At 52.6% G+C, this 19,375-nt stretch overlaps 1 protein-coding gene across 2 annotated transcripts in view; it reads right to left on the minus strand.

Annotated features, from left to right (window-relative positions):
- Positions 1 to 18,145, minus strand: part of NOVA2 (NOVA alternative splicing regulator 2) — a 43,157-nt gene extending 25,012 nt beyond the window's left edge. The window contains exons 1-2 of one of the 2 annotated variants that reach the window (XM_033223739.1): positions 17,383 to 18,145; positions 4,612 to 4,755 (exon numbers count right to left, since the gene is read on the minus strand). In XM_033223739.1, coding sequence (XP_033079630.1) covers positions 4,612 to 4,755; positions 17,383 to 17,467 — 229 coding nt within the window. In that variant the 5' untranslated portion in view covers positions 17,468 to 18,145. Of the gene's footprint in view, positions 1 to 4,611; positions 4,756 to 5,876; positions 6,272 to 17,382 lie in introns of those variants that run through there. The other variant, XM_033223740.1, reaches the window with a different exon arrangement.
- Positions 18,146 to 19,375: the final 1,230 nt, after the last annotated feature.

Here is a 19,375-nt window from a genome sequence, read left to right on the forward strand (position 1 = left end):
TCAGCCTGGGCAATATAGCGAGACCCCATCTCTACAAAAAAAATATACAGGCCGGGTGTGGTGGCTCATGCCTGTAATCTCAGCATTTTGGGAGGCCGAGGCGAGTGGATCACCTGAGGTCTGGAGTCTGAGACCAGCCTGCTAACATGGTGAAACCCCATATCTACTAAAAATACAAAAAAGTAGCTGGGCATGGTAACGGACGCCTGTGATCCTAGCTACTCGGGAGGCTGAGGCAGGAGAATCACTTGAACCAGGGAGGTGGAGGTTGCAGTGAGCCGAGATCGCACCATTGCACTCCAGCCTGGGCAACAAGAGCGAATCTCTGTCTCAAAAAAAGAAAAAAAAAGTAGCTGGGCCTGGTGGTGCACACCTGTAGCTCCAGTTACTCAGGAGGCTGAGGTGGGAGAATCACTTGAACCAGGGAGGTGGAGGTTGCAGTGAGCCGAGATCGCTCCATTGCACTCCAGCCTGGGCAACAAGAGCGAATCTCTGTCTCAAAAAAAGAAAAAACAAGTAGCTGGGCTTGGTGGTGCACACCTGTAGTTCCAGTTATTCAGGAGGCTGAGGTGGGAGAATCACCTGAGCCCAGGAGGCTGAGGTTGCAGCGAGCCACGATCGTGCCACTGCACTCCAGCCTGGGCAACAGAGTAAGACCCTGTCTCAATATAAATAAAAAAAATAAAAAATAAAAAGTGTGTGTGTCTGTGCTTTTCTTCAGCAGTTAGGGTCTAAAGTTTCAAGCAGATGTTCAACATCAGACAGCATTTTAGAATCCTTAGGGTGGCCGGTGGTGGTGGCTCAAGCCTGTAATCCCAGCACTTTGGGAGGCCGAGGTGGGTGGATCACAAGGTCAGGAGATCAAGATCATCCTGGCCAACATGGTGTAACTCTGTCTCTATTAAAATACAAAAAAAATTAAATAAAATGAGTCGGGCGTAGTGGCGTGTGCCTGTAGTCCCAGCTATTTGGGAGGCTGAGGCAGGGGACTCACTTGGACCCAGGAGGTGGGGGGTTGCAGTAAGTCGAGATTGTGCCACTGCACTCCAGCCTGGTGACAGAGCAAGACTCTGTCTCAAAAAAAAAAAAAAGAATCCCCAGGGTGGATCTGGGCTGACGCAAGGGAGTGTGTGTGTGGCCCTTGGGCAGGTACCCGCCTTTTTCTGCATTTCAGTTGCTCCATGTATGTATGACCTGGATGGATTGAATCTAGGGCTTTGAGATCCATCACAAAGGAGGGGAGGTTCTTTGTGTGTTCTGCCCTTCCCGTGGGGTTAAGTGCTGGGTAGGTTTTTATTTCACGTAGTAGAAACGCAAGTGCAGGCCGGGCGGGGTGGCTCAAGCCTGTAATCCCAGCACTTTGGGAGGCCGAGACGGGCGGATCACGACGTCAGGAGATCGAGACCATCCTGGCTAACACGGTGAAACCCCGTCTCTACTAAAAAATACAAAAAACTAGCCGGGCGAGTTGGCGGCGCCTGTAGTCCCAGCTACCCGGGAGGCTGAGACAAGAGAATGGCGTGAACCCGGGAGGCGGAGCTTGCAGTGAGTTGAGATCCGGCCACAGCACTCCAGCCTGGGTGACAGAGCGAGACTCCATCTCAAAAAAAAAAAAAAGAAACGCAAGTGCAGTGTGTGTAAGTGTGTGTGTGTGTGAATGTGTGAATGTGAATGAGTGTGTGAGCATGTGACAGTGTGAGTGGGGGGTGTGTGTGAGCGAAGTGTGTGTGAATGTGTGTGTAAGCATGTGTGACAGTGGGAGTGTGTGTAAGTGTGTGTGCGTATGTGAGTGTGAGCAGTGACTGTGCGTGTAAGCGTGTGTGTGGGGTTGTGAGTGTGTGAGTGTGAATGAGTGTGAGTGTGTGAGCATGACAGTGTGAGTGTAAGGATGTGTGTGAGATGTGTGAGTGTGAATGAGTGTGTGAGCATGTGTGACAGTGTGTGTAAGCGTGTGTGAGTGTGTGAGAATGAGTGTGTGTGTGTAAGGATGTGTGACGGTGGGGAGAGAGTGTAGAGAGTGTAAGCGTGTGTGTGTGAAAGTGTGTGAGCATTGTGACTGTGTGTGTAAGCGTGTGTGTGTGAATGAGTGTGAGTGTGAGCATTGTGACTGTGGGGGTGTGTGTGAGTGAGTGTGTGTGAATGAGTGTGAGGGTGTGAGCATGTGAGTGTAAGCATGTGTGTGAGGGTGTGAGCGTGTGAGATTGTGTGTGAGTGTGCCTGTGAGAGTGTGAGTGTGTGTGAGCGTGTGTGTGCTTGTGCATGCGAACGTACTAGGCCCAGAGTGCCCTTTCAGTTTCTCCACTGTCATTTCTCACATGTTCTCTCTGCTTTGGCTACATTGACCAAACTGCTCAGTAGCCTCTGAGTATGCCGTTTTGTCTTCCTGGGCACACTTCCCTGCATTTTACCTCGCTCATTCTTCTCTACTGCTCTGGTCATCTCTTCCAGGACGCTCTTCCTGACCTCCCTGGACTGGGTCCTTTGTGCCGCCTGGGCTCCAACCACCAACCTCTGGACTTCCCTGTCCCAGCCCTGACCACTCTGGGTCATCACTGATGTGATGTCTGCCTCCCTGGCTGGGATGTGAGAACCAAAGAAGCAAGGTTGGGACATTTCAACCACTGCTATTGTCCCCATTTCTGTCCAGCACAGGGCTGGCATAGAGGAAGTGCTCAGAGAATGTGTGTTGAATGAATGAGTGAATGAATGACAGGGTGTCAAGCCAGGAGTGGAGGGAAATGTTTTTTGTCTCCTGCAGTAGCTTTTCCATTTCCTGCATTCCTGTGGGGTTCTGGGAAGTCCTGGGGACAGGACTAGGACATAGGGGGCTGTGTCCTGCTTCTCTGAGTCAGCAGCCGGCTCATGCTGTATGATCTGGAAGTTGCATGCCAGGAGTGGGGATGGGGGCTGACCACATGTCCAGGGGCTGAGGAGAGACACTGGCTCCTGTTGCTTGTCTGAATACTGTTTGAGCTGGTAGGACCAAGGTCTGTTCTGCCTTCTGGGTTTCCCAGCTGCCTGGCCTGTGGGGTGTGTCATTGGGTTGGGAGGGGACGACATGTCTCGTGGCACAGAATGTGACCCAGGAGCAAGGAACCAGGTGTCCTCGGAGGAACATTCCGAACAGAGGTCTTATCCATACCTTGTGGGCTACAGGGGAGTGGGGAAAACTGGGCCAGGGTGGAAGAGAAAAGGAGGAGGTGTGCCTGGTTCACTCGATTTTTCTCTAAACCTCTTGCCAAAGCTGCTTAGTGAGATGGGAGGCTGGGGGCAGGGTGGATGGTGGAGAGAGAAGAGGAGAGAAGAGAGAGAGAGAGCAGAGAGAGAAAGAGAGAGGAGAGAGAGGGAGGAGAGAGGGAAAGATAGGAGAGAGGAGAGGATGGAGGGGGAGAGAGAGAGAGAGAGAGAAAGAGAGACAGAGAGAGAGAGAGAGAGAAAATGAGCGTGTACTGACCCTGGGCTCCAGCTCTGGTGTTTGACCTAAAAAATCCAAGGGGATTAAGGATGAACTAGAACCAGCACTGGACCAAAGATGCAATTCAGGAGGCCTTCCCTGGAGTCCTAGATGTCGATGCTTGTCGGGCATTAGTCTTGGGAGGGAGATAGGGAGGGGTGAGAGATTTTGGAGGGAATAGAGAGTGGAGGGTCTTGGAAAATTTATGGTTCGGGGAGAAAGATGGAGCAGGGGGAGAGGCAGAAAAGGGACTGGGTTTGGAGGAAGGGAAGAAAAAACCAGGAGGGAGCTGAGACTTAGGAAAAAAAAAAAAAAAAGAGACACAGGAAGGGAGAGACAGACAAGCAGAGGCAGAAAGAAATGGGTGACGCCAGCAGAGGAGGACCCCAGTGAGAGGGGGCTAGTAGATATTGGTTGAATGGATGATTGAACAGAGTTCAGAGAGACAGGAGGAAAGGAAAAACGTGAGGCCATGAGAGGTGGAGGGAAGGAAAGGATAGGCAGAGAGATAGGAAGACAAAAGGAGAAGAGGAGGGGAGGGACAGGGAAAGCAGAGGACAGATGAAGAGGACAAGAGACGGGGGATATCCAAACAGAACCAGACAGATGGACAGACAGAGGCAGACAGAGGGGCAAGAGACAGAGGGAGGTGGAGGGGAGCAAGAGACGGGAAGTCGGAAACCGAATGAGAAGGAGACATAAAGAATGACACCGAGACAGAGAAAACCAGTGAGACTGGGCAAGAGCGGTGACAGAAATCCAAAGCGGGGGGGCACATGTGTGGAACATGGCTGGCTGGCCCCCAAGCCCCGAGGGACGCCCTGACACCTGCCTCTCTCCCCACCCTCGCTCCTCCAACTGACCAGAGGGGGCAGGTGTGTGGGAAAAGACACATCTGCCAGCGCATCATGCAAATGAGCTCATGAATATGCAGTAGGCCTATTGTCTTGCCCTGCCCCCACCCCCATCTGCTCGGCCAGGCCCCTCGGGCTGGGGGCAGCTCTGTCCCCTTAGGGGGAAGGGAGGCCCCCTCCCCACCACTGTCACTGTCCTTAGGGCAGACCTTCCCCCTCATCTAGGGCCCAGGTGGGAGGGAGAAAAGGAGAAAGGGAGGAAGGGCAGGGAGGCCTAGGGCAGAGACCTGGGCTGGGGCTCACCAGGGTAGAAGTCTTTGGACTTGGAGAGCTTGATGGTGGCTCCCGTCTCCTTCTGCAGCTGCACGATGGTCTGCCCGCCCTTGCCAATGATGGAGCCCGCTGCGTAGCTGGGGATCAGCACCTTCAGGAAGTATTCGCCTTCCTCTGCGGGGGCACACAGGGTGGAGGGAGGTGAGCGGGGGAGGGGTCTTCACCTTTGGAGGGGGTGAGCAGAGGAAACCCCAGGGGTCACAGTAGCAGTATGGAGAATAATACAAATAATGATCTTCATTCACTCATTCACTCATTCAACAAATAGTTACTGGGCACCTGCTATGTGCCTGGCACTGGTCTAGGGAAACGGCCAAGAAGAAAACAGACAAAGCTCCCCGATTTGTGGGCAAATGAGGCAAATAAGGCCGAAAGAGTTTTAGTGATTCAGCCAAGAGCTCACACAGCTAGCTACATTCTTCTAGGTGGGGAAGACAGGATATTTCATGTCAGATGGTGGGACTCCTCATGACACAAGAAAAGGCAGGAGAAGGGGGTCAGGGAGGGTGGGAGGCTGCAGTGTTAGAGACGGAGGCCAGGGAAGCTCTCCCCAAGAATGTGGCATGCTTTATTCATCACCACACACTTCTGCAGCACCTGATAGGTGCTACACTGTTGTAGGCACTTTCCAAATCCCAGTCTTTTGAATTTCCACACTGATCCTATGAAGGAACCCATCATACAGATGAGGAAACAAAGGTGAAGAAATCACCCAAGGACCCTTGTAGATGGCAGAGCTGAGACTTGAAGAGCCCATGCTCTGAACTATTATGATCAGCAGGCTATGGAGGAAGGAACAGAACCACGTGGCTATGTGAAGGACGAGTGAGTGCAAAGGCCCTGGGGTGCGACTGTGCCTGTGCTCTTCCAGAGGGACTAAGGAGGCCCCTGTACCCCGGGCTGAATGAGAGAGGGGAAGAGTGGGAGGAGATGAGGACAGAGAGGGGTGCTGGTGGTGAGGGGTGATGGGGCTCGCAGGCCACAGCGAGGTCCTTAACTTTTACTCCAAGTGAGATGGAGTCACGGGAGGGACGTGGCCTGACTTAGGTTTTAAGAGGATTCCTCTGATGCCCATGAGGGGAGCAGACCGTGAGAAGCAACGGTGGGAGAGCTGGGGGCCCAGTGAGTTGGCAACTGCAATGGTCCAGGCGGGAGGTGACGGCGGTCTGACAGGTGGAAGCGGTGAGCAGGGAGGCGGAGGAAGGCTGGATGCTGGGGATACTCCAAACACTCACTTTTGACCAGGCGCTGTGTTGAGTGCTTTGTGAGCTTGATCTCGTCCGTTCCTCACAACCTCACGGTGAGGTGGGTGGAATGAGCTCCATTTTTACACAAGAGGAAACTGAGGCACAGAGGGGCACAGAGAAGTGAAGGCACCAGCCCACGGTCACTACCAGCCCAAGGACATGAACACAGCTACTGGGCTCAGATTCAAATCCAGTTCTGATTCAGTCTCCTCCCATCATCGCTTAACACCCTCCATTCCTGGGGACCAACACAATGAAGGACAGCCTCGAAGACCTAGATGCAGTGCCAGTGGCAGCTTGTGGAGTTTTGGCCATTCTTTGTTATAGGCCAATTTTCCTTTTCTTTCTTTCTTTTTTTTTTCCTGAGACACGGTCTTGCTCTATTGCCCAGGCTGGAGTGCAGTGGTGCAGTCTCGAATCACTGCAACCTCAGCCTCCCGGGTGTAAGGGGTTCCCCTGCCTCAGACTTCCGAGTAGCTGGGACTACAGGCGCCTGCCACCACACGTGGCTAATTTTTGTATTTTTAGTAGAGATGGGGTTTTGCCATGTTGGTCAGGCTGGTCTCGAACTCCTGATTTCAAGTGATCCGCCCACCTCGGTCTCCCAAAGTGCTGGGATTACAGGTGTGAGCCACCGTGCCTGGCTGCCATGTCCAGCTAATTTTTTTTTTTTTTTTTTGAGACGGAGTGTTGCTCTGTTGCCGGGGCTGGAGTGCAGTGGCCGGATCTCAGCTCACTGCAAGCTCCGCCTCCCGGGTTCATGCCATTCTCCTGCCTCAGCCTCCCGAGTAGCTGGGACTACAGGCGCCCGCCACCTCGCCCGGCTAGTTTTTTGTATTTTTTAGTAGAGACGGGGTTTCACAGTGTTCGCCAGGATGGTCTCGATCTCCTGACCTCGTGATCCGCCCGTCTTGGCCTCCCAAAGTGCTGGGATTACAGGCTTGAGCCACCGCGCCCGGCCGCTAATTTTAAAAAATGTTTTTAGTAGAGACGAGGTCTCCCTATGTTGCCCAGGCTGGCGTTGAACTCCTGGGTTCAAGTGATGCTCCTGCCTCAGCCTCCCAGAGTGCTGGGATTGCAGGTGTGAGCCACTGAAACTTGCTTATTATAAACCAGTTTTCTTGACCATGTGAAAAGCATTTTGTTAATGCAGTCTTAAGGCAAGTATCTAGCCTCTCCTGCCCCTGTTGCCCCTAAGTGCTTTCAGGGTGGAAATTCTGGACCCTTCTCAGTGTAAGAAGATCCTTTGTGGCTGGGCGCAGTAGCTCACGCCTGTAATCCCAGCATTTTGGGAGGCGGAGGCGGGCAGATCACGAGGTCAAGGGACCGACACCATCCTGACCAACATAGTGAAATCCTGTCTCTACTAAAAACACAAAAATTAGCCGGGTGTGGTGGCGTGTGCCTGTAATCCCAGCTACTCGGGAGGCTGAGGCAGGAGAATCGCTCGAACCCAGGAAGCGGAAGTTGCAGTGAGCCAAGATCGCGCCACTGCACTCCACTCCGGCCTAGCGACCCTTTGTGATTTGGCCCCACCCACCTTTCCAGCTTCACTTCCTCATCTTCCTCCATGGGCCTCAGGCTCAGTGCACTTTTTGTTCCTTAAATGTGCTCTGCTCCTTCCTATCTTTGGGCCTTTGCGCATGCTCTGTGCCTGGCAGCTTCTCTTCCCCTCAATTTTTTTTTTTTCCTTTTGAGACGGAGTCTCCCTCTGTCGCCCAGGTTGGAGTGCAGTGGCGCCTCCAATCTCGCCTCACTGCAAGCTCCGCCTCTCTGGTTCACGCCATTCTCCTGCCTCAGTCTCAAGGGTAGCTGGGACTACAGGTGCCCGCCACCACGCCCAGCTAATTTTTGTATTTTTAGTAGAGACAGGGTTTCACCATGTTGGCCAGGATGGTCTTGGTCTCCTGGCCTCGTGATCTGCCCGCCTCAGCCTTCCAAAGTGCTGGGATTACAGGCGTGAGCCACCGCACCCGGCCCTCCTGAGTCAGTATCTTTTGTCCTTTAGGTCCTCACTCAAATGTTGCTTCTTCTTGGAAGCTTTCCTTGAACCCCAAAGATGGGATGAATCCCCCTGTTTCATGCCTTCAGAGTAACTGATCACAGAGGTCCACTGTGGACCACATCCATAGAGGTCACCCGTGTCCCAGGGACTTGAACAGTGTCCCCAAAACTTGAACAGCATGTAGTAGGTTTGCAATAAGCACTGGGAAAAGAAAGGGAGGAGTCAGGCCATCCTGCTTCCACATTTTAAGGTCTTAAACCATTCCTCAATGGTTTTTCAACTTTTTCTTTTAAGCGAAGGAAGCCTATTTTCCTTCCTTCCTTCCTTCCTTCCTCCTTCCTTCCTTCCTTCCTTCCTTCCTTTTTCCTTCTTTTTCCCTTCCTTCCTTCCTTTTTCTTTCTTTTTTCCTTCCTTCCTTCCTTCCTTCTTTCATTCATTCTTTTTTTTTTTTTGAGACAGTCTCGCTCTTGTCACTCAGGCTGCAGTGCAATGGCGCTATCTTGGCTCACTGCAACCTCTGCCTCCTGGGTTCAAGAGATTCTCCTGCCTCAGCCTCCCGAGTAGCTGGGATTGCAGGTGCTCACAACCATGCCCAGCTATTTTTTTTTTTTTTTTTAGTACAGACGGGGTTTCACCATGTTAGCCAGGCTAGTCTCAAACCTGGCCTCTCAAAGTGCTGAGATTACAGGGTGAGCCACAGAGCCCAGCCAGGAAGCCTATTTTCAATGTCTCACGTAAAACCTCAACATATAGAACAGATAAAAGAGAAACTACTCTAACTCTCCCTGATTTCTCTCTGTCGCCCAGGCTGGAGTGCAGTGGTGCCATCACAGCTCACTGCTGCCTCGACCTCCTGGGCTCACACAATCCTCCTGCCTCAGCCTCCCAAGTAGCTGGGACTACAGGCGCATGCCACCACTCCTAGGTAATTTTAAATTTTTCTGTAGAGACAGGGTTTTGCCACATTGCTCAGGCTGGTCTTGAACTCCTGAGCTCAAGGGATCTGCCTGCCTCAGCCTCCCAAAGTGTTGGGATTACAGGCGTGAACCACCACACCCAGCCTCTGCCTGGTCTCTTAAGATGAAAGTTCTGTTTCCTTATGTGTTTAAGATGGAGGTGTAGGAAGAGGGGCTAGATGTGGCTTTGCAGGCATGGGGAAGGGTCCAGAATTAAGGAGTTTCCCTGAAACCAAGGCAATCCTCTTAAACTTGCTTAATCAGACCATTAAGCCTATTAGGTAATTAACCCCTCTCTGGTGCCTTCCTACCAATCATCCTGAACCCTGCTGAATTCATTCTCTTCCATGGACTCACGGAGATGTCCTCTTCCCCACCCTCACCCTAAACTTGTCACAGATTTGGGGTACTTTATCCCTGGAAGGCTCAGAAAGATGGGGAGGGAATTCTCACTAATCCCTACGACTCCATCCTCTCTCTGCGTCTTCAATTTCACTCCCCATCTTCTCTCCAGCCAGAGCATCTTCTCCGCTTCCCTCTGAGGGTGGAAGGTATTCATCTTCTCTGAAGAAAACTGGGGTCACCCTCTTCCCCATTTTCTGCCCCCTCTCTCATACTTCTTCAAACTGCCTGAGAATTTTTGTATGAAACAGCAGAAACAACGCAAGACTAAGAGTGACATTTGTGGTCGGGCACGGTGGCTCATGCATGTAATCCCAGCACTTTGGGAGGCCAAGGCGGGCGGATCACTTGAGGTCAGGAGTTTGAGACCAGCCTGGCCAACATGGTGAAACTCCTGTCTCTACTAAAACTACAAAAATTAGTCGGGCCTGGTGGCACACGCCTGTATTCCCAGCTACTCGGGAGGCTGGGGCAGGAGAGTCATTTGAATCCGAGAGGCAGAGGTTGCAGTGAGCCAAGATCGGGCCACTGTGCTCCAGCCTGGTGACACAGTGAGACTCTGTCTCAAAAAAAAAAAAAAAAAAAAAGAGTGAATTTTGCCACTAATGGGCTCTATGCCCTTGGGCAAGTTGCCTCACCTCTTTGGGCCTCAGTTTTCCTCATCTATAAAATGGGAATCATGATAGTACTACCTCATGGGGTTACTATAATTAATGAAAGAGAAAATGTAAGGAAAGGTACTTGGGATGGTCCCAGGCACATAGAGGATTTGAGAAATGTTAGATATCCTTATTATCAGTATTGCCTACACCATGAACACAACTTCAGTGCTTATCACAGCATCAGACACAGAGCAAGCACCCTACACGTGGGATTTGCGGGTTGGGTTGAGAGGTAGGAGAAGGAGGGGCAATCCCACTTTGTTAATCACCCATTTCCCTAGGGGGCTGTCCCAAACTTTTCCCTCCTTCTTGGAGGAGGAATGTCCTCTCACTGATACAAGCGAGACCTTGTCTCCATTCTCTGCACTCAGCCTCTCTCTAATTCCTGTCTTTCTCATGCCAACTTATAGAAGTTTACCCCTTTTATGTCCCTCTGTACTGGAATGATTCTTTCTTCTCTTCTTCTCTCCTTCCTTTCCTTTCTCCAACAAATCCTTCCTGAGCACCCATGACCTTCTAGTCCTTGATTCAGGTGCTGGGGATGCAGCAGGGAACAGACAAGGTCCCTTTCCTTTAAATTCCTTTTAAATGCATTTATTTACTTATTTATTTATTGTATTTTTAGTAGAGATGGGGTTTCACCATGTTGCCCAGGCTGGTCTTGAACTCCTGGGCTCAAGGGATCTGCCCACCTTGGCCTTCCAAAGTTTTGGGTTACAGGCGTGAGCCACCGTGCCTGGCCTAAATGCATCTATTTAAAGAAGAAATTAGGCCAGGTGCGGTAGCTCACACCTGTAATTCTAGCACTTCGGGAGGCTGAAGCAGATGGATCGCCTGAGGTCAGAAGTTCGAGACCAGCCTGACCAACATGGTGAAACCCCATCTGTACTAAATACAAAAAATTAGCTGGACATGGTGGCACATGACTGTAATCCCAGCTACTTGGGAGGCTGAAGCAAGAGAATTGCTTGAACCTGGGAGGCAGAGTTGCAGTGAGCTGAGATGGTGCCACTGCACTCCAGCCTGGGCAACAAGTGCGAAACTCCATCTCAAATAAAAAAAAAGAAAGAAAGAAGAAATTTAAAAATCATTGCTAATAATTGGAGCTTGAAGGGCTGGTTATGTTTTGTTCTCCCTAACGTACATTAATATAAACATACGATGTTCAAAAATGAAAAAAAAAAGTTTGTCCATGGACCACCTTAAATAATCTTGTTGTATTAAACTAGTGCAGATCTGACTTCTGGAGACCCCTCTTCAAGTGAGTCTCCTATGGACAGTGATTGGCTAAGACCTCCCCTGCAGAGACTCAGAACTTGAATTCCCAGGAGTCCCCCATTGTGAGCATCAGTTTGTGCGGGTCCTTCCCAGAATTTTCTGCACATCTTTTCTGTTTGGGGGAGTTTCCCACCATGTGAGTCCTACCTCCCCAGAAAGAAACCAGGTCTCTATTGATCAGCCTTCCTTGCAGCAAGGGCAGACACGTGACCTCAGCTGAACTCAGAGCCCTCAGCCATCACGCACGCCCACCCTGTTTGAACAACCAAGGCACTGCTTGTGAGAAAGTTCTCCCTTCTAATGAGGCAGAATCTACGTGCCAGAACTCCGCACCCACCCATTCCCATCCCACTCTTCACTCTTCACTTGGGTCCAGGCAGCTCCCTCTACCCAATGGCAGAGTCTGAAGAACCGAAGATAGCAAGTTCAGGTCTCCTGATTAATTTCCTGCTGCAATTTCAAACATTTCCACCTTGGAAAGGTGCCATCTTTCCCCTTCTAGTCACTGAGTCTCTGCTCTTGCCCCTTCTGTACCCACCCCCTCAGGGATGCTTCTGATGGCTTTCAAAAATCCCAGTGCTTTGGCAGGCTGAGGTGGGCAGATCACCTGAGGTCAAGAGTTTGAGACCAGCCTGGCCGACAAGGTGAAACCCTGTCTACTAAAAATACAAAAGTTAGCCAGGCATGGTGGTGGCATATCTGTAATCCCAGCTACTTGCGAGGCTGAGGCAGGAGAATCGCTTGAACCTGGGAGGCGGAGGTTGCAACGAGCCGAGATTGTGCCACGGCACTCCAGCCTGGGTCACACAGCAAGACTCCATCTCAAAAAAGAAAAAAAAAAAAGAAAATCAGCCAATACTCCCTTCCCCCTTCCATAAATAACCATTGCCTACCCAAGAGATTTAGGGTGTTGTAGTAAGAGTGGCCTATTTTAGTGTCAGAGAGTTCACCCTCTAAAGTGGCTTTGATCTTGGGGGTCATGAATGACAGAAGTAAAGCTGAAGGCCTGTGGGTTGTCGAGGTGTTGTTTTTGGTGTTAGTCTGGATGCAACATCAATGTTAGGTGTTGTCCTCATGGCACTTCATGGTTTTGTTTAGGGGCTGGGGACGGGAGAGCTGGCATGTTCTGTGAGGGTATGAGGAGGCTGGGGTTTGACATCGGTACTGTCATCGGGAGCTTGTGGGGATGCTGCTGGCAGAGGATGGTGAGGGTGTGGGGTGGGAGCAGTACGCCAAGGAGGGGCGGGGCTTCAGGCGTGTGATGTGTTTTTGTGAATGGCGGTGTTGCCTATTTGGTGTGAAATGCAATACAACTAGAGTGTGCTTATGTAGGGATGAGATGCTGAAAGGTGTGATGCTGCCTTGAGTTGTGACTGTCTCTGACTGAGAGAAAGGCAGATGGGCCACGGTTTTCTTGGAGTGAATCACCATTGGATGGTGAAAAGGGAAAATGACATTCTCAGTGGCACTTATATAATCATAATGATGATGATGATGATGATAGCGACTGTTTACTGAGCACTTACCATCTACCAGCCTTACGCTACGGACTTCACATACGCGATCTCATCTAACGCACACAACCCGGAGAGGTAGATCTTCCTGCCTCCATGTTTCAGACAAGCAGGCTGAGGCCCAGAGCAGTGAAATAACTTGCCTGAGGATTCCACACCAAGCACATGACAGTGGCAAGACATGAATCCTGAAAGATCTCATTCTAGGAGGGGCTCTTAACCCTGGTGATGTTGATTTCGTGATAAAGAATGTGGCCGGGCATGCTGGCTCACGCTTGTAATCCCAGCACTTTGGGAGGCCAAGGTGGGTGGATCACCTGAGGTCAGGGGTTGGAGATCAGCCTGGTCAACATGATGAAACCCCATCTTTACTAAAAATATAAAAATCAGCCGGGCATGGTGGCGCATGCCTGTAATCCCAACTACTCAGAAGGCTGAGGTACGAGAATTGCTTGAACTCGGGAGATGGAGGTTGCAGTAAGCCGAGACGGCGCCACTGCACTCCAGCCTGGGCAATACAGTGAGACTCTGTCTCAAAAAACAGAACAAAACAAAACAAAATAGACAACAACAACAAAAACAAAGAATGAGGGATATAGCTGGGAATAGTGGCTCACACCCGTAATCCCAGCACCTTGAGAGAATGAAGCGGGTGGATCGCCTGGGATCAAGAATTTGAGACTAGCCTGGGCAACATAGCAAGACCCTGTCTCTACAAAAAAATTCAAAGAATTAGTCAGGTGTGGTGGTGCACACCTGTAGTTCCAGCTACTGGGGAAGCTGAGATGGGATCATCACCTGATCCTGAGAGGTCAAGGTTGCATAGAGCCATGATTGCACCACTACACTCCAAGCCTGGGTGACAGAGTGAGACCGTCTCAGAAAAAAAAAAAAAAAGAAAAGAAAAGAAAAGAAAAAAAGAGGGACGTTAGGAGCAAGATCTGGCTGGTGTAAGCTATGTTGAGGGTGTGAGATATGTATATGTGTCTGTATATGGGTTTTTATTTTTGGGGGATTGACAAAGGTGGGAATATAGTCGGGAGTACGGGGGTCCACTATTATTGCAGCTTAAGAATTACGATCTGTATCAAGGGGGGCTACCGTTTGTTATTGTCCTGCCAGACTGGGGTCATTTATTTCTGCAAAGAGTCCCTGACTAGAGTTTCCATCCAACCTCTTCACCAAGTCTTCCTGCCCTTAATGCCTCGTTTTCCCCCCAGCAGCATCTGCCAGCCACTCACAGTGCCCAGAAGCGAGTGTGAACTGCCACCATCTCCGCCATTTCTCCCATCTACTCCCAGAGGCGGGCAGGAGGGGCAAGAATCTCATCTGTCCAGTAGGCCACTGCTTTCTGGGACATCCAGGAAAAGCCCTCACTCCTCTGAGCCTCAGTTTCCCCATCCAAAAATAAGGTCCATTCTAGTGTCTCCCCACACAATGGAGCCAGCCGCCTGAGTTCACATCATGGTTCTGCTGCTTATCAGCTGAGTGACGTTGGGCAAGTGACTTAACTTCTCTGTGCCTCAGCTGTTCATCCGTAACATGGGTTAACATGATAGAATTGTTGTAAGGATTAAGGAATTGATCCATGTCAAGCACTTCCCATGATAATTCCTGGCATACTGTAGTATCATAAGTCTAGCCATTATTATAACTGATTATTATTGTTCCATCATAGCATGTTGGGAGAATGACAAGAAATTGCACGTGAGGCATTAAACAATAATATAGGTAGCTATTGTTAGTATTATCCTCGCGGTCACTTTTTTTTTTTTTTTGAGATGGAGTTTTGCTCTGTTGCCCAGGCTGGAGTGTGGTGGCTCTCGGCTCACTGAAACCTCTACCTCCCGGGTTCAAGCGATTCTCCTGCCTCAGCCTCCTTAGTAGCTGGGACTACAGGTGCCCACCACCATGCCCCGATAATTTTTGTATTTTTAGTAGAGACGGGGTCTCACTATGTTGGCCAAGCTGTTCTCGAACTCCTGACCTCAAATGATCCACCCACCTCAGCCTATCAAAGTGCTGGGATTACAGGCGTGACCTACTGTGCCCGGCTCCTTATGATCATTTTTATGTGCCTATATGGCAGATGAGGACACTGAGGCTCAGAAAAGAGGATGGGTTGAGCCAGCATCCCCCAGCTATGAATGTATATTATTGAAAGAAGCCCTCAATTTTGGGGTCAAAGTCCTGGACCCTTGCCCAGCCCTGCCCCTGAGTGTGTTTCTGTCAATGGAGACCTGTCCCTCTGCATCTCCCGGCCTCAGTTTCCCCATGGGTAAACAGAAGTAGGGTGGGAGACGGTCTGGAGGAGATGGTCCCTAAAGGTTCATCCTAATTTCCCCGCTGTGGAGGGAGGCAGGATAGCACAGTGATTTTGTCCAGGAGCTCCGGAACCAGGCAGCCCAGAGTTGGGTAAATTCTAGCTCCATCACTTAGATACCATGTGACCTTGGGCAAGCGGTTTCATTTTGCCGAGCCTCAGTTTTCCTCATCTGTAAAAAGATGCTCAAATCATCTCTCCCAGGGGTTGTATTGAGATATTAACCCATATCTCAGAGTAGTAGGTGCCAAGTAGGCAGATTTGACTGTTATTAGCAGCACTGGCATCAGTGTTAAATTGTGCTGCGAAGTGATCAGATTCTAAGCATCTCAGTCTCTTTAAGAGAAAGGTGGGAACCCCCTACCCTCTAGAGGTTAGTGGGTGGAGGGCTAGACAGTCTGACTGGGCTCAGGGACCTCCTGGGTCCCTGATCTCTCCGGGACTGGGAACAGCAGTGGGGCAGGAAGGAGGGAAGGAAGTCAGGGATATATTCATGTGTGTGCTGGGGGTGGGGGAGCAGGAAGAAGGACAGGAAACTCCCTCCCCTCCCCTCCCCCAACTTCCCTTTCCTCCAATTTCTGCTGGACACCCTCACCGGCATCCAGGGGGTCCCTGATTCCTGTCCCACCTGGGTGGAGGTGGGGGAGGGCTAGGATGGGAGGAAGAAAGTCGGCTTGTATTCATCTGCAGGGAGGAGGTGGGAGGCCCCCACCCCACCCACTGCCAGGCCTGGCGGAGAGGAAAGGGTGCACTCTGCCTGAAACCATCCCTCTCCCATCCGGAGGAAAAGACCAGAGGAAGTGGAGATTTTGGCAAGGTGACCGCGGGGAGGGGCTTGTCCTCTCTGGGGTCTCCCTCTTACCAGGGAGCTAGGGGACTGGGCTCTAAGGACCCCAAGAAATCCCACCTCTTCCCTGAGCCCTCCACAGCAGGGCATGCACCTAGAGCTGCCAGCTGGGCTTTTCTTCTCCGGTACGCACACCTCCTTGGGTCACACACCCAGGGAGAGCCCCTCTCTTCCCTCACACCGCCTTCCATGGTGTCAAACATTCGGCAATCTCCAATACACAAGGACACACACATACACTCTCCCTTGTCAAACACACGCAGAATCATCCCCATATCTCTGGTGTCACACAGTCAGCCATTTCACACACACACCTCTCCTTGTTACACCCATACACACAGCTGGGTGTCATACGCACACGTGCCCTGTCACATGGGGACCCATCCTTCCTTCTCCTTTTTACACACCCTCGTGCGTTTCACCCACAAGCCCCAGTCTTTCCCTCGTCATACACCCACCTTCCCTGTTGCACACACCCCCTCTGATGTCACTGTTGCACACCTCCATGTGTCACACCCAGCCACAGCCTCTCTGGAGTCACACCCACACCCTTTCCTTGTCACATCCCCTCACCAGCTTCTCTGAGTCCCACCCCACCCCAGCCACGCCTGTGTCACACACACTGGACCCCTTTCCTCTGATCTACACGGCCTCTTCTGGCTCACGCCCAGGACCAGTCCATTCAGCATCCCCCACACACCCCCTTGCTTGTCCCACACACCCTCTCATGTGTCACACTCTGCCACAGCCCCCTCGGGGGTGACAAGCACACACCTTTCCTTGTCACACGTACCCACTGGAGGGTCTCAAACGTGGAGCCTGGCCCCTGTCCCCTTTCTCATACACCCCCTCTATGCTGTCATATTCCTGATCCCTAATGTCACACATCCAGGCCGTAGAGGGCACACATACACACACACGCACACACACACATACCTGTCCTAGTCTCACATTCTCCCACCTAGCTTTACACACCCACCCTTTCCTCCATTTCACCCCACACACCCACCCAGCCTGTCCCCACGCACGATCCCGCCAGGGCCACACAAGCCTTCCTCTGGGACAACCCTCGTTCAGGACATCCCCAGGGAGGGAGGCCGGGAAGCTCCCGGTCCACAGGCCTCTACTCCTTCCCCTCCCCCAGCCAGGACACGCGAGCCCGGGGAACACCCCTGCCCCGAAAGGGTCACATCACACACCCCTCAAGGACACACAGACATCTGCCCTGAGGCTCTCACGCCCCCCATCCTCTGCGCCCCCCAAGGACACTTATCACGCCCTCCCCCCCAATCCCTCTCCTCGCAGACAAAGCTCCCAGCCCCGGGCCTCGGCGAGAGGAGGAGGGGGTCCAGCCCCCTCCTCAACTCTCCGCTCTGTCCCCCACCTCGGGGAGGGGTGTCTCTCCCCTCCCCAGAGCCCTTGCACCTGCCACGGGAGGGGGGGAAAGGATGGAGAAAGGCGAGGCCCCCTGCCCGCTCCCCCGTCCGGAGCCGCAGCCCTTTCTCACCTCCCGTGTTGCTGCGCTTGGTGCAGACCACCTCGGGGGGCGTTTCGAGGGGCCTCTTGCGGGAATCCGGGGCCTCGGGCTCCATGGGGGGGGCCTGGGGCGGCGGCTGCTGCTGCTGCGGCGGCTGCGGCGGCGGCGGCGGCGGCTGCTGTGGCGGCGGCGACGGCTGCTGGGGAGGCTGGGGTTGCGGCGGCGGCGGCGGCGGGGGCGGCGGCGGCTGCGGGGCCGCGGAGGCGTGAAGAGGCCGTGCACCGCGCCGGCGGCCATCATCCTCATGGTGGGGGGGGCGGGGGCGGGGGCGGGGGAGGGGGAGGGGAGGGGACGTGGGAGGGGGAGGGGGCGGTGGAGGGGTGGGGGAGGGGGAGCCCGGAGAGGGAAGGCGGGGGTAGGGGGGAGCCGGTTCTCGGGGGGCTGACAGAGCCTGGAGAGCGGCTGTGAGCAGAATGGCAGGGCCGAGGGGGGGTCTCCGATAGGGCCGGGAAAGAACTGAGGGGTGGGGTCTCTCCTGGAACCACAGAGGCTGGGGACTGGACGCGCCACTTGGGGGACAAGACCCCCCTCTCCTCTTGGCTCCCTGGGGCAAGAGGGCCGAGCCCCCCAGACCCTGCTCGGGGCGGGGGGCCGGAGGAGCGTGGCCGGAGGTGGGAGGCGGAGGCGGCCGCTAGTGGGGACCCGGGGGGCGGCGGGCGCGGGCGGCGACGGCGACGGGGCTGGCGGTGGCTGCTGGCCCGAGCATCTTCTTCCCGGAGGCTCCCACAGCGCCTGGCCCCTCCCACCCCACGAGGTCACGCCCATGCCGGGTAGGGCCACGCCCTTCGGCGCCCCCATTGGTCCAGCCTTGATGCCTGGACCACGTCCCTCTGGGTTGGCCACGCCCCTCCCGGCGGCAGAAAGCTGGACCCGAGTCCCCCAGGCTGCTGGGAGGACCCCGGGCTCCTCCAAGCCGTCCCCACTCCTCACCTTGAATGCACGTTTATTGAGCACTTACTGTGTGCCAGGTCCGCTTCCAAGCAAGCAGGTCACAGATTTTATCGCATTTAATCCCCAGAGCGACCAGCTCTGTGAGTTACACTTATTATCCCTATTTTACAGACGAGGAAACAGCCTTAGGAGCATACTTTACTTTACTTGGTCAAGACAAGAAATTTCGGCTGGGTGCGGTGGTTCATGCCTGTCATCCCAGTACTTTGGGAGGCCAAGGCGGAAGAATCACTTGAGCCCAGGAGTTTGAGACCAGTTGGGCAACAGTATAGTGAGGCCCCATTTTCACACGAAAAAAATTTTTTTAAAAAAATTATTAGCCAGGCGTGGTAGCCCATGCTTGTAGTCCCAGGTACCCTGGAGTCTGAGGTGGGAGGATGGCTTGAGCACAGTAGTTTGAGGCTGCAGTCAGCCATGATCAAGCCTGGGAGACAGAGCAAGACGTCTCAAAATAATAATAATGATAATAATAATAATAAAAGAAAAAAGAAAGAAAGAGAAAGAAATTTCACTTCACTCTTTTTCAATCCTTTCAGCTGGGAAATTCTCCTTCAAATCTTTCATCCATCCTTTGAAGAATCAGCACCGTGATGCTGAAAGGCCTCAAGGGATTGAATTCACTGAGCTGGAGTTGCAGCCTGAGCACCCGCCCTGGGACACAACTGGCTCTCCATTCAAACAACAGTACTTAGAGCCTACCTACTAAGTGCCAGGCACTGTCTTCGATGCTGCAGATATAACAGGGAACAAAACAGACTTGGCCCTTGTACAGTATTACTACTCATGTCATTAGGAAAATTGGTTTTCAGATGACAAAGTGGAGGCCTGGGAACATCGAGGGTGGCTTGTCCAAGGGCACACGGCTTGAGAGAGAGAAACTGGGATGTGAACGCAGGACAAGTCCAATTTCAGGGCCCAGAATCATTGGAACTAGGGGGCCTTTCTTTGGAAAGGATCATTGCTGTTATTCTGTGTTCCTTGATACCAGAATTTCCTTCTCCCTGGATTCTTA

Source organism: Trachypithecus francoisi, unplaced genomic scaffold (genome assembly GCF_009764315.1).
Source record: "Trachypithecus francoisi isolate TF-2019V2 unplaced genomic scaffold, Tfra_2.0 Lachesis_group12, whole genome shotgun sequence".
Taxonomy (NCBI): Eukaryota; Metazoa; Chordata; class Mammalia; order Primates; family Cercopithecidae; genus Trachypithecus; species Trachypithecus francoisi.